Source organism: Vicia villosa, linkage group LG5 (genome assembly GCF_029867415.1).
Source record: "Vicia villosa cultivar HV-30 ecotype Madison, WI linkage group LG5, Vvil1.0, whole genome shotgun sequence".
NCBI lineage: Eukaryota > Viridiplantae > Streptophyta > Magnoliopsida > Fabales > Fabaceae > Vicia > Vicia villosa.
In genome coordinates, this window is record NC_081184.1 from 62,162,029 (window position 1) to 62,177,274 (window position 15,246).

Sequence of the window (15,246 nt, forward strand, 5' to 3'; positions counted from 1 at the left end):
CTTATGACGGGATAGTTCTAAGTTCTTTACCCAAAGATCCCCTCACATGATGGCTCTAAGATTTTTGATAGTAGAGATGTCTACATCACCATAGATGGAACGGGTTTTAAAGGTCCTTGGAGTTAACGACGAAATCAGATTTTCGTCATGCGATGGGCTAGCCATCTTATGACAAATTTCATGAATAAGTCTCCTCCAAGTGGGGTTTTCGTATTAGCCATTCAAGGTGTTCACCTTGGGGACTAGCACTACACAACCACCTCCTAACTTAGGTTTTTCTCTTGTTTTTCAAAGCTCGGGTTAAGAGCTTCACTCAAAAAGTAATACTCCCAAACCCCACATGTGAATAAGCAAGATAAAGGGAATATATACATGAAATAAGAAAAGTAGACAAAGCTAACAAATGAAATAAATAACAACTAAATTAGGGTGGACATACCTCAGTCCCCAGCAGAGTCGCCAACTGTCGCGGGTCAAAAAATCATCGCCACGAAATTGTATCGAACAGAGTCGCCACCAAATTTTATTTATTCCAATGGGAATGGGAAAATATTGATAAAACCCACAAATGAAATGAAATGGACAAAGATGGTCTTCGCAACCAAATTCGGGTTCGGGAGTCGGTTAAGCAAGGGGAACGTATTAGCACCCCTTACCTCCATCGTACTCGATGGGACCCATTTAGTTGTTTTGCAATCGAGTGTTAGCTTAAGTCTACGTTTATTTCATTAAGAGAAAATAACATGTTTTTGTTTTTTTAATTATGGAGGAAAAAAGAAAATATTTTTTTTTATTATTATGCTCGCCAAGACGTTTGTGTCTTGTGCCTACGTATTCCCAATGGGGAAAGTCAGAGCAATCGTAGTTCGAGACTACAAAATTATATTTTTTATTTAATGTGCTCGCCAAGACGTTTGAGTCTTGTGCCTACATATCTTCAATGGAAGAATCAGAGCGATTGTAGTTCGAAAAACTACGAGATTTTATTTTTTAATAGTGTGCTCGCCAAGACATTTGAGTCTTGTGCCTACATATCTTCAATGGAAGAATCAGAGCGATTGTAGTTCGAATGAACTACGAATTTGTTGGTTTATTTTAGGATGGATGTTTGCGGACGTTTAGTAAAGTATTTGAGCAAGGTGTTCACCTAGCGCGTCCTTTATTCCAAGGTATTCAACCGGAGCGAGTCCCATTGTCACTTGTTGTCCAAATTAATTAATGTATTTTAATTCAAAAGATCAAGGTATTCAAGAGGTGTCCACCCCTTGTCACTTAACCTCTTGGTTTGGTTAAAGTGTTTTGATTCAAAAGATCAAGGTATTCAAGAGGTGTGCACTTCTTGTCACTTGATCACTTTGATTTTATTAATGTGTTTTGATTCAAAGGATCAAGGTATTCAAGAGGTGTGCACTTCTTGTCACTTAATCACTTTGATTTTATTAAGAAGGGTTTTTTAATGTTTGATTCAAAGGATCAAAGGTATTCAAGAGGTGTGCACCCCTTGTCACTTAATCACTTTGATTTAATTTTAAGGTTTGATTCAAAGGATCAAAGGTATTCAAGAGGTGTGCACCCCTTGTCACTTAATCACTTTGATTTAATTAAGAAATGTTCTTTAATGTTTGATTCAAAGGATCAAAGGTATTCAAAAGGTGTGCACCCCTTGTCACTTAATCGCTTTGATTTTATGAAGAAAAAGAAGATTAACAACTTGACGTTGGATCAAGCGTTTTAGGGTTTTGATTTTATTGAAAAGGGTCTAATCGCACTTGGGCGGAAGAGACAATTTTTGAAATGAGATTCGCACTTGGGCAAAAAATGAAATAAAGAGTTTAAATTGATTTGAAGTTTTTATGAGAAGTTTTGAAATTGACTCGACATTGGTCGAGTGTTTTATTAAATGAAAATAGTTTTTTTTTTTAGGATTTTCGACATATGTTCTAAGCATAATGGCATGAGAAATTAATAAAAAAAAACTAATATAATAAATAACTAAAAGAGATGGTGATTTTTTTATTTGAAAATGAGGGTGTAAAGAGATAAGGCACATGGGCCTTGAGGGTCAGGCCCATTAGGATGCTAACCCTAAAGCAACCAAGAAACCAAAACGCGGTTAAGGAGAAGAACAGAAGCCAGTTCACGCTCTGCTTCTGAAGCTCACGCTCTGCGAACAACGACAACGAAAACACGCTCTTCCTCACGATTTCTCTCCATCTCTCGCTCTCTCAGTTCAATATTCTCTCTGTGTCTCACGATCGGTTCACTCAATTAATGAATAACAAAACAACAGCAAGTTGAAAGCCTTACCTCTCTCTTGCTCGATCTCTCTCGATGTTCATCGCACAAATATCAAACTAATATCAATCAACAAGAACCCTAATCCCATTCAAACCCTATAACCCCAATGATTTCACTATGATTCACAGGTACGTGGTAGTTACAAATTAAAGACAGAAAAAGATAAAGCGCAAATCGAATGAAGAAATAAAAACCTAGGTATGCCTTTGATCTCGTGTTCGCTTTTCGTCTCGATCCTCTCTACTGCTTCTGATTGCTATTTCTTCGGTAGTTTGGGTTTTTGTGTTACCGATTTGTGTCTCTGTGAGTGCGTTGAGTTCGTCTCTCGTTTCTTCTTCTGAGTTTTTGTTGTTTAGGCTGAGATGGTTTACTGGGTTTGTTGTGTGAGTTTGAGGGCGAGTGAAGTTGTGATAGGTTTAAGTTATGAGGATCTGGTTATGGTGTGGTGAGGTTTGGATAGAATTTGAGTGAAGGCAAGTGTATGAAAGGGTTGTGCGTGGAGGGTTTCAGTTTTGAGAGGTTGAAGGTGAGGTTGTTTGAGAGAGCCTTAACAGCGGTTTTGACAGAGATTTTTCGTCCTCCCCATTATTTTCGTTGGTGCCTCTTTTATAGATGAAAATCAATAGGTTTTGGGGGGGAAAATTTGTGGATTTTGAACTCTTTTGTGTTGCTGTTTTGTTGCTTTTTGAGTGCAGGTTATTGTGTATCCATTTATGTGTAAAATTTGGCTTGCTTATGCAGGTTTTAGCAGCATTAAGACCACAGCTTTGGACTGTTTCTACTGCATTTCTTGGACAACAAAGTATCGTGGAGCAGACGGTAGCAGCAGGGCTTTTGGACCTTTGTGCAAGATAGTCGTTACATCTTTTTTTTGACTGTTTTTGTTTATAACTTTGTAGAGAGTATATGCTGTAATATGAAGATGATGGTTTGATGTTGAAGCGCATGCTGAAGAAAATAAAGGCTGCTCGAATCCTTTTCTTTTTGTTTTTTTTTCTTTCTATGTAACAGACTTTATTTGTGTAAAAGGATTTACGTAAAATAGTTCTCTTTTTTTTAAAACCTATAATCACATATTTCTATCTTAAATCTTAATTTAACTGTATGATAATAATTACATATCAATTTAGTTATTAAACCAATTAAAAAAAGAAATTTCTGAAAAGAAAAATGCAAGTTTAATTTATTAATAGCTAAATAAAAATGCAATGGTAAAATTGAACTCAAGATGCGAAATTTAACGAAAATATGTAAAACTTAAAATGATTTACTAATTGGAATGATGAGAAACTAAATTGCAAATTTCATGCTGATTTGAATTGCAATGTGTGAAGTTGAAACTTATTTTAGATGTAGATGAATTGATCGATGTTAATGCAAACAAATTAAATGAAAAACTTAGGTCAAAATTTAGGGTATGACACATTGCGAACTCTCTACCAAAAATATTGTTTGGACAATTCAAACAAGCAAGCAAAGTAGTCACTGAACCCGACGCAGGAGTGTCTATAACCATACTTCCATTTATCTCAGATATTTCTAAATTCAATCTTTTAGCACAATCCATAGAAATAAAAGAATGAGTTGCTCCAGTATCTATATTTGCAATTAAAGGTGTGCCACGGATAAAACACGTACCTTTAATCAATCAATCCTCGGGAGTAGTCTCGGAACCAAATAAGGCGAACACTTTACCACTAGCTTGAATCTTCTTTGGCTTAGGACACTGTGGACTAATATGACCTTCTTCTCTGCAATTAAAGCAAGTCACAGTCTTTCCTTTACAATCAGTAACAACATGACCCGCCTTACCACACCAGTAGCATTTCTTCTCCTCACTCTTGCATTCATGGATACGATGTCCAAGTTCACCGCACTTAAAGCATCTGACCGGAGCACTAGAGTCTCCCCCACTAGGTTTCTTCCAACTGCCAGCTCTTGGATTACCTTTACTATTTGGCTTACCCTTATCCATAGGCTTCTTTCCCTTCTTGTCAACCAACTCGTGAGAGTGAGATGACTTCATCTTGAGATTATCCTCTTTATAGATTCTACTACAATCTACTAAGTCAGTAAATCGACGAATCCTCTGATATCTGATACCCTGCTGTCATACCCCAAATTTGTCCTACCCCTTTTAATTCTAACTGGTTTAGGCTTCTCACTTCATCTGCATACCTCCATTAGGGAATTAACATAACTCATGCATCATTAATATCTAAAAGCACGTGATCAAAGGTTAAAGCAAGCTGAGTTCCACTTAGGTCTCGGTACAAGGCATTCGGTCATCATGAACCTCACTAAACTCAGGGCTCCTCAAGAGATCAAATCTTTAGGTGGTTCATCAAGGATTCAAATAAATTTGCTTGAAATTAATACTTTGATTCTTCCTCAAATAAATAAAGTCGTGAAGTTGCCTCTCAAAAAAGGAATTGGAAGTTTTGGGTATGTGCTCATTGAGGCCCATCGATTGGAGATGGAATTTAAGTTCTGTTCTTTCAATTACTTGGTGCGTGTCATGCAAGTTCGATGTGGATTAGAAGATTGAATTGAAGCCAATGTTTCTTTGAGAAGTGAAGTCGAATTTGGATTCATTAGCACTTTAAAGTCGAATTGGTGTTTACATTTGTTAAATGAATCAAAGTTCTCAAGCATACGAGGTTGGAAGATAAAGTGGAAGGAATTTGGAATATTTTCAAAAGCTGTATTACTTGAAGTTCAACATTCAGTTTCAAGCTCCATGCATAACCACACTTCCTATCAATTACAAAAAAACAGTCTCAACTCAGTTTGAATCTACACCAACATACTGCATTGTAAAGGACTAAACACGACATCTCAAAACCGAAAGGAAACGGCATCGGTTCAGGGAAATAAAAGAAGAAATAAAAAGTCACGCATAGTTAGAACAAAATACATTCAGTGTACTTCATTCAAATACCATTCCAATTACCACAAACAAATAACCTGCACGTACAAAATCATCACCATTCAATGCAAGAAAAGACAAAGAAAAAACCAACACAGTCTCATTCAATTACAATCCAATATGCAGCAGTACCATATAACCATACACCGTCAGTTTAAATTCACCTTCGAAACCCCGTATATGCGCATTTAATCAAAATCAAATCCATTACAAAAATACACAAAAATCAGTTGTTCTTCAATCCTCATGTTCCAATCCTCTTCACGAATTCCCAATCATAAAGCCTCATGCCCATTTTCTGGACCTAACTGAACAACCTGCAGCCACACCCCTTTCAGCCTAATCCAAAACAAAAATGATAAGTTGCAGTCAATAACAATCCAAAACCATACTCTGCACAATACACAAGTCAGCCCCTTTGCAGCAAACAGAAAAAACAAACAGCAGCCCCATTCATAACAAAAATCAAATAATTCCATACATCCATACACACACACTTCAGTCTCTAACATATAACCTAACCTAACCATAACTGCACCAATCCTAGCTTTCAATCTATTTCTTAACAGTCAGTCCATACAATACGTAACACCACTCAAACAATACATACGTTCAAACCAGCAACACATAATATAAACCCACTTTTAACTAATCCCTATTAACCCCCAACAGGTACACAAATCTAACCATTCAATTCAGAAAAACCCATACCATATACAAGCAGCCATACATCATACATATTCAAAGAAAATCCAAAGCCGTACCTCATCGATTCAAGTTGAAGCCAGAACTGCCACTGTATTCAGACCAAAACCATTCCCCTGTTGCCTTTACACCGGTTCAGCTCACTTTGATAACGTTGATTCGACGTCACCCCTCACCATACCGCTCACTATGCACCTGCAACATACAAACAATCAAGCATACATACACACGCGAAAAAGAAACTACAGCAGTCCCATTAACCAAAACCGATTACCATTCAATAACACAACAACTAACCGACAGAAACATTCCAGCCAACAGTTCTACTAACCTGTCATAACCAGTTTCACTGACTACATAACTATCTTACTAACCATCCTGCATACCCATTAAACCAAAAACAGAAATAACTAACAAATTCAAACCCATCAGCACCATATAACAGAATTACCCGAAAAATCCAACAAAAAGAAACATAAACAACTACATGACATCTTGTGGCAGACTCTTAAACATGCTTACCATTGCTAAGGCTCATCAAGTTTCAATCATGATCATCCCTGTATCCGTAAAGCGCCAAACAGACCTGCAATTGCGTATCAAGACGCGTCACCATTTCGAAAGGCATAGAAACCCAGAAGTTACATTACAAGAGCCTGCATACATAGAAACAATGTTAGTCCCACATCCGAGAAATCAAAAATATGCTGCAAACTTAGTCCCACATTCAGGGAAGTGGAAAAATACCTTGCAAAGCTATAATGCTGAGTCCCACATCTAAAAATTCCTAATGATTGCCCAATCATTGTCCTATAAAACCAATTCCACCCACCCTTAAGCTGACATAAGCACTATCAGCTTCCATCACTGTCTCGCTTGCAGACTCTGAAGGAAGGATTGCGAAGCCCCAGTTCAAACATTCTCCTCCCAACTCCCCCACTCACTCACTAAAGCTCTCTCACCATTGTTGTACGAGACTTCACTTCGAGGTCTCGTTTCAACTGAGCTTAGCCTCCGTCATCAATCTCTCTCAATCTCACAACAAGCAACAGTAATTTCAGAAAAAAGAGTAGAAGAAGAAGTGGTTAACGCAAAAGTAAAAGAGGATTCAGAACTCACCTGAAGATTTGTCTCACTCTTCGCGTGCCTAAGCTTCTGGAATCTCAGCGCTCGGCCTACACCAATAACCACCGGAGCAAGTCTCGGCTCCGTCGGTAAGCTCCTCTATATCTCTTGCATCCGCATCTTCATAGCTTGTTCAATATGAATTTGTGAGGTTTGACCGATTTCGGTACTTAGGGTTCTTGATCCCTTTTTCCGATTGGAGATTGTGGAGGCCGTGTGCGAGCGAAATCGATGTTGAATCAGTGTTCAGGGTAGACCATAGAGTGGGGATAGGGCTCCAATTAGGGATATGGTTGAGCTCCGCCGCCTCCGGCGCGGCGGAGCGATTTCCGGTGAGTGTTCGTGTGAGAGAGAGGAGACGAAGAGTTGAGTGTGAGAGGCGAAACGGCGCAATGCTTAACCCTAATTTCCCAATCCATTTTCTTTTATTTCTTTCATGTATTTGTTTGTTTTATTATTAATTCTGAATAATAAATGGATCATAACAACGCCATGGGCCAGCGATTACTTTTCATACCCCTCTGTTGGCCCATCATCACCCTGTTTGAACACAAAATTCTGAGACAAACTATCCTGGGCCATAATTGTTATATGCACACCCCCATGGCCCATGTTCATTTTTTGGCAACATGAAAATCTATAACAAAAATGCCCTTTGGGCCTCCTCTGGCTGGGCCCTGCGCCCCATTTCTAACTGCACCACTATTTTCAGATTTGCACCCCTGTTTATTTTTGTTTTCAATTAAATTTTTAGGTGATAAAGTTGCTAATTTTTCTCATACATTTTAGACCTTTAATACATAATTTGTGACATATAAATAATCACTAAAAATAGTTTTAGGCTAATTGTTTTAGTCTTTGCTTGACTTGTAATTCAACTTCTACCATAAAAGCAACATAAAAATAGTAGTATTTTTAATTCATTTTGTACTACGTTTTCAATTTGCTACTTCATGCTTGTGTATAGCTTTACACCATTGTGTTACTCACTATTGACTTCCAATTGAGACTTTAATCTTCATGTATCTTTTAAATCCTAACCTTTAGGTAGAAACCATGATAACATTAGGTAGAAATTCCCACTCTTGCATTCTTTTTCTTTTCAACTTTAATTCACCTAACAACTACTTGACTAATTCCCCATAAAAAATACCAAGAAAACTCATAAAAAATGACTAATAAATACTTTGACTAATAAAAAGGGAATGGAAGCTTGTGACTTCTCTTGCTTAAGGGATGTTCGAGTGCTTGTGGCTCCCTTGCTTAAGGGTTCCATTCAGGCGTAAGTTCCCAACCTCTAAAAAACACAAACCAAAGAGTAACTCGAGTTTCCCTTGCTTAAGGGATTTCCTCGAAACACTCAAACTCTCTCTTTCTTCTCTCGCTTTCTTAAGGGCACCGTTATTTCCGCTCCATTGCATCCTAGGCTGTCCCCTTGTGCAAGAGCGCGAACGTTAACGCCGCCCAACTAAAAAACACAAAAACAAACAGAAAATATGGAGCCGAACTACGGCGCTCTGATTCCTGAAAAGGATACGTAGGCATCAAGTCGCGGGGCTTGAACGAGCACACTTGTAAATAATTCCTTCTTTTCCCCGTATTTCTTTTTGCATTCATTTCGCATTTAGACATAGACATAGTTATACACCCTTTAGATAGAAACAAACATAGGTGGATACCATCGAGTACGATGGGCGCGAGGGGTGCTAATACCTTCCCCTCGCGTAACCGACTCCCGTACCTTGATTCTCTGGTCGCAAGACCCTGTTCCTTCCTTTGTTAGGTTTTCTGATATTCCTTTCCCTTATGGGATAAATATATTGGTGGCGACTCTGTTCATTTTTCGCGAGCGTGCGACACCTGCTTGATTTCGTTATGGAGACCATTCTCAAACTTCACACACTTCGAGAATTCAATAGCCTCATCATTTTTGTAGTGGACATAATACTTCTCCAGCTCAAACAATTTGGAGGCATACTCAGGAACAGTCATATTGTCTTGATTCAGCTCTAGAAATTCAATCTATTTCCTTCCCTGAACATCCTCAGGAAAGTACCTTCTCATAAATTCTCTTTTGAAAACAGCCCAAGTAATTGCTACACCAGCAGCCTCAAGTTTATCTCTACTAGCAATCCACCAGTCATCAGCTTCCTCGGACAACATGTGAGTACCATACCTCACCTTCAGATTTTCAGCGCAATCAATCACTCGGAAGATTCTTTCAATTTCCTTCACCCACTTCTAAATGCCTTCGGGATCATGAATGCCTTTGAACAACGGAGTATTGTTCCTCTAAAAATTGCCCAATTTTCTGTCAGCACCAATCCCAGCTCCATTAGCATTCCCTCCTAGTACACCAGTAATCATGCCCAAAGCCTCAGCAAACGCGTCATTGTTTCTTCCACTTCTTCCAGCCATTTTTCTGCTAATTCACAAAACAATTTCCATTAGAACAAAAGTATCGACAGTGTCAACTCTTACAATAGACGTATACTAGGGAATTAATGACGCCACGACTCTGGCCATAATGACCGACTATGCTCTGATACCACTATTGTAACACCCTTCTAAACCCCCGATAAATTAAATAATATTTTCAGAGTAAACATGCAATTAAGAGCGTTACAATTACTTCCTATAAAATAAAACATCTGTCATACTATTCTGACGAACACAAACAATTATAAACATGTTTAAAACACAACGGAATACATCATCAGTTGAATATTTAAAACCATTATCTACCACATTTAAGGCATAAACAACATTATTCAACAAAACTAAAACAAGAGTTATTATCCAACTCTAAATGCAAACGTTCCCCAGTGTTACAAGACCAGGACATGACACGACTCTAAAACTATCAAGATAGCCTACAAGCTATCCTCACCAAAGCAAGCACAACTACACTTCAATATGAAAATGGTCAACAGTAAGGGTGAATCTCATTCACAATTAAACAATGTTATTCGTTCATAAACGATAAAACATCAACAATATAATATTCACCTAATAGAAAATACATTTAAGACTATTTACACATCCACCAAGTACAATAGTTGATCAAACACAGATCATTATAACATTAGACAACCTTCCATTCATGTTATAATAAATCATACACCTAATGCAATGCAACTATATGCATGTGGAACCAATTATGTGATTCACCCATCTCACCGATCCATCATCATCAAGGATACGGCTACTTCCACTCATTAATTCCACACAATGAGAATTAGCGACCACTGATCTATCTCCACCAGGATACAACCACCATATGACTAAGAAATGCGTGCATCATCTATCACATGCTATTCACCACTACAATCATATGAAAAACATTATCATAATTAAACTCATCACACAGTATATACGACAATAACACCTTCCACAATCGTGTACCAAGTACATCCAACCAACACAACAACAACAGGGGATTTACATCATCACAATACCACGTATAACACATCCATCACAATTCATCATTTCGAAAATACTGGATTTATAAAAGAAAAATGAACTACTGCTCTTTGATTTATTTAAATACATAGGAAATAAAATTATTGACTCAACACCCAAAACGGACTTACGGTTCAAAAGATATGAATTTTTTAAAATAATCATTTTTCACAAAAGCTACAACGTAACGGGTTACGAAAAACAATTTTTCAAAAACAGCTTCAATGTAACCGGTTACAAGGACAGCGTAAACGGTTACGCTTGACGTAACTCTATTCGTTATTATTTTTACGTGACCGTAACCGGTTACGAATTCGTAACCAGCCCAAAAATCTCATTTTTCACAACCGTAACCGGTTACGAGCCCGACCGTAACCAATTACAACAACCTGCAGCAGAAAAAAAGCACTTTTGACAGCAACTTAAATTCCCAAACACAACCCAATCGAACCATTACGATTTTACACAAAAAACAGAGTCAATTTAGAAGTATTACATGTTCTATCACTAATCAATAAACACATCTAACGTCATCAATCATCACAAACATGTAATTACACATAATCTATAAAATTGAAACTAAATGTCAAAACCCCAACCTAGAACATATTTCTCTATTGAAACAATAGCATACAAATCTCAATCCTATCGTCTATAACTCAATAATAGAGGTTAATCAGAAGAGTCCCCCTTACCTCAAAGGTTGATTTTGGTTCTTCCTCTTCCTTGCTCTTTCGCACTTTCACGTTCTCTGCTTTCTCTCTACTTTGCTCTTCTTCTTCCTTTTTGGCTTTCTATTTCTTTTTCACAAAAATCCCTTATTTTAGGAAAATAGATTAATAGTTAGTAGGGCCTATACCACTTAACACCTCCCCTCTACTAACTACACCACAAGCCCAATAACACTTATTCCCATAATTTTTCCAAATTTTAATCTAATCACCGAATAATTAAATAATTTCAAATAATTAAATAATTTCAAATAATTAAATTAAAAATTCAATTAAATTAATTTACAAAATTACGGATGTTACAAGTTGCACCATTACTTAATTGATTAATTGAATTTAAATTAAAAAAATAAATTAATTTGATTACAAATGTTATTTATTCTAAAAGTGCTATAATGTTTCTTTAAAAAAAATACAAATTTTTACTCTTCGTTATGTCTTCCTGGTTCAATATTTTAAACCATCAATATTTTAAATCTATTTTATTTGTTATATTTTCCTTTCTTTTTACACCTGTTATCTATTTATCTATTTACAACTTCTATTCTATATCAATGTCAAAGCTATAAAAAATCTTTTATTTTTTGGTATGATTTGATTAAATGACTAGCTCTTTTGTTGGATGGATGCATAATAATGAGTTTGAGTTTTAATTCTTCACCCCGTTAGAGATTAGAGCGGAAAATGTGAATTGTTTCAAATTTCAAATTTGGGTTTGGGAGAGGTAAAACCCATCTCTGACCCGCTCCGTTGCCATGCCTACACATAGAGGTGAAAAATAGCGACCCTTTTTGGAAATGGGCAGTTGAGAACCTTTGTGAACTGTGACACTGGTTAAAGGTAAGAGAACCTTTTAATGCACCATTATAGGGATGAAATAAACCCTTGAAAATCTCAAAAAGCCCTTCAAAAATGCATATCCGAACGCACCCAAAATCAATTTTCAATGGGTTTCAGAAATGCATCTCCGTAACAATCCTTATTACTAATTGAACATTGTATTTAAACATTCAGTTGTATTTTTGGATATGCATTTCCGAAAACATTGTTGTTATATCTGTTTGCTATAACACCCTTCTAACCAACATATATTTCACAAGTAATTTAAATCAATTTATTAAAATACAAGCACCACAAAAGTGTCACATCGTCATTAAATATCACATATAAATCATTTTGATCTGTAACACGGGTTCTCAACAATTATAACAATCATACTTTCTTTTGAAACATCAATATAAAATCCAAATATCACGCGGCGGAATCTCGGTCCTCAAATAAATTAACCATTATTCCTTACACTTCATTATTCAAGATTTAAAGCTTAAAATCAACTTCAAAAAACATTAATTGTAGTTTATAGTATCATGTCATAAAACAAATAGAATATTCAAATCACATCATCCCAACCCGATGTTACATTTCAGAGCAAGACCCTTTATTCGACAAAAACAAACTAAACAACTCTTGAGCTATCCTCCTCCTTCAATAAGCTAATCCTGACCACATGCATGCTACCCACGTGGAGATAACATTCAAACAGAAAGGGTGAGTAATTACAAACATTACAAGAGATATACGAAATAAACATAGTATTTATTAACAATAATATCATCAAAACAAAATAATTTACTCACAACGTCGCTAAAACAACATTAACATCTCAGACATCATCAAAACATCTCTTACATCATTCATTATACAAACACAAACTATGAAATGCAACTTCACTGACTCATGCATGTGGTACCAAAACATCACTAATGACATCAAGTCATCTACCTCCAAAGAACCCACCAATAGGATCGGTTCCCACTTGGAACCATAGCACATCTCATAAACACACACAATCTGCAAAATAGGATTGATGTCACCATTGGACCGAAGTCCCACAAATCACCACTGGACTGAAGTCCTACAAAATCATCACCGGACCAGAGTCCTAACATATGCCATAAATGCATGATACACACTATTAAAATAACATGACCTTGACTTGCCCAAGTGCATCACCATTCATGTATTCATCACAACATCACATTCTCAATCAGCATCTTTTAAATCATACCAATATTATAATCATCATCACAGTACAGACACACTCTCTCTCTCTCTCACACACACACACACACATATATATATCATCAAACATGCATCTCATCAATATCATGCCTCAACATACATCACATTATCACAATAACTTCACAATACATCATATTAATTATAAAAATAAGGGAACACCTCCAAGCATTAGCCATACTGATTATTCTCACAGTTTTCACAAAATGACATAACCGAAAACACACGGAAACTCATCTCTGCTTCAAATAGTTGGAATTTTGGTATCGAAAATATTTTTAAAATAAATTACATAAAAACAACTTTCCAATGATTCAAACCACCCGTTGATCAGACGTTCCTAGCTCGAGTTACGATTTTTCAAAGTTTTCCAAAATTCGGTTCAGCACAGTGGTAACTAGTTACCTCATAAAATAGTAGCCAATGCTCAAATTTTTTCCACTCGGTAACCAGTTACCTCACAACTGGTAACGGGTTACATCACACACGCAAGGCTGAAAACCCCAGTTTTTCACTCGGTAATCGGTTACCTCACAATTGGTAACTGGTTACCACTGACCTAAAAGTGATTTTTTTGCTCTTTTCAAGGTACGAACCCCAATTTTCCATACCCCAAAAACCCAATTTTACCAATTCCACTCATACAATTCATCAAGGTTATTAGTACAGTTCATATGTCATAAACTAACATCATCAAGCATGTCAAAACACATGGATTATACATCAATATCACACATTTACAAATTTCACCAATATTCATACAATCCCACTAGGGGTGGCAAAACGGGCCGCCCGCCTTAAGCCCGCCAAGTGAAATGGGCATAAAAATCATACCCGTCCGCCAAGATGGCGGGTTGGCGGGCTTGCCCGTCTATTTTATTTATATTTTTTCTTTTTCTTAATAGATTAATCGTTTTTTTTACCTTTTAGTTAAATTTTTCACTTATTTTTTAAAACAATTTTTTATAAAAGAAACTTTTTAAAAAATTTTACTTAAAAAATTACATATATTTACAAATAAATATATAAAATAAACCATCGAGAATTGGAATTACTAGAATTAACTAAAAAATAGGGAATTTTGGAGGAGGGGCGGCTTTTGGCGGGCGGCAGGCATTGGCGGGGCGGGTTATGGTGGACGGCGGGTTTTGACGGAGTGGACTTTGATGAGCGGCGGGCATTGGCGGGGCGTGCTATGGTGGACGGCGGGTTTTGGCGGGGTGGACTTTGACGAGCGGCGGGCCTAAAATCCCAACCCAACCCGCCATTTTTTGGCAGGTGCGCGGGCCGGGCCAGCGGGCCGCGGCCCGTTTTGCCACCCCTAAATTCCACCATGTTCTTCAAATTCAACCTAAACCCCATCAATTCTCACATATGCCTAAAATCGATATCAATTATAATGAAAGAATCACCCCCTTTCACGATCGTAAGAATGACTTCTCTTCCTCTTCTCCCTTTCTTTTATCATTCTTACCCCTTAGACCCTTATTATGGTTTTTCCCATTTGCCCTCACTCTATTTTAAATTATTAAAAGAATTTTAATAATATAATTAAATCTAAATAATTCCCTCTAAATTATTTAAATTCTCACTACCCCCTCAATGCCCCACACGTAGCACCACCAAATATCACAACTCATCATAATTCACATATAATCAGAAATAATTAATAATAATTGATTAAATAATTATTTAGAAATTTTGGGGTGTGACATTTGCAGCGTGATCATCCCTACCACTATTTTATTCTCTTCTTTTCACCCATAACCAAAACCTATAAAAAAAGTTCAACCATTCTCAAGCAACTTTGCGTCTCTAAACCAAGTTTCAAGTGTTCTATCATGTCAAATAGAGCATAGAAAGCTGCAATTTAAGGTAAACTTTTCTCAAATCATCACTAATTTCCTTGCATTGATG

At 36.8% G+C, this 15,246-nt stretch overlaps 1 protein-coding gene across 1 annotated transcript; it reads right to left on the minus strand.

Moving 5' to 3' along the window:
* Nucleotides 1–3,946: 3,946 nt before the first annotated feature.
* Nucleotides 3,947–4,273, minus strand: LOC131604736 (uncharacterized). The gene has a single exon (XM_058877159.1). It carries the CDS (start codon nucleotides 4,271–4,273, stop codon nucleotides 3,947–3,949), a length of 327 nt encoding a protein of 108 aa, XP_058733142.1.
* Between the last annotated feature and the right edge of the window lie 10,973 nt (nucleotides 4,274–15,246).

Coding starts and splice junctions, on each gene's coding strand:
- LOC131604736 (XM_058877159.1), bottom strand. CDS start 4,273: ATGGATAAGGGTAAGCCAAATAGTAAAGGTAATCCAAGAGCTGGCAGT.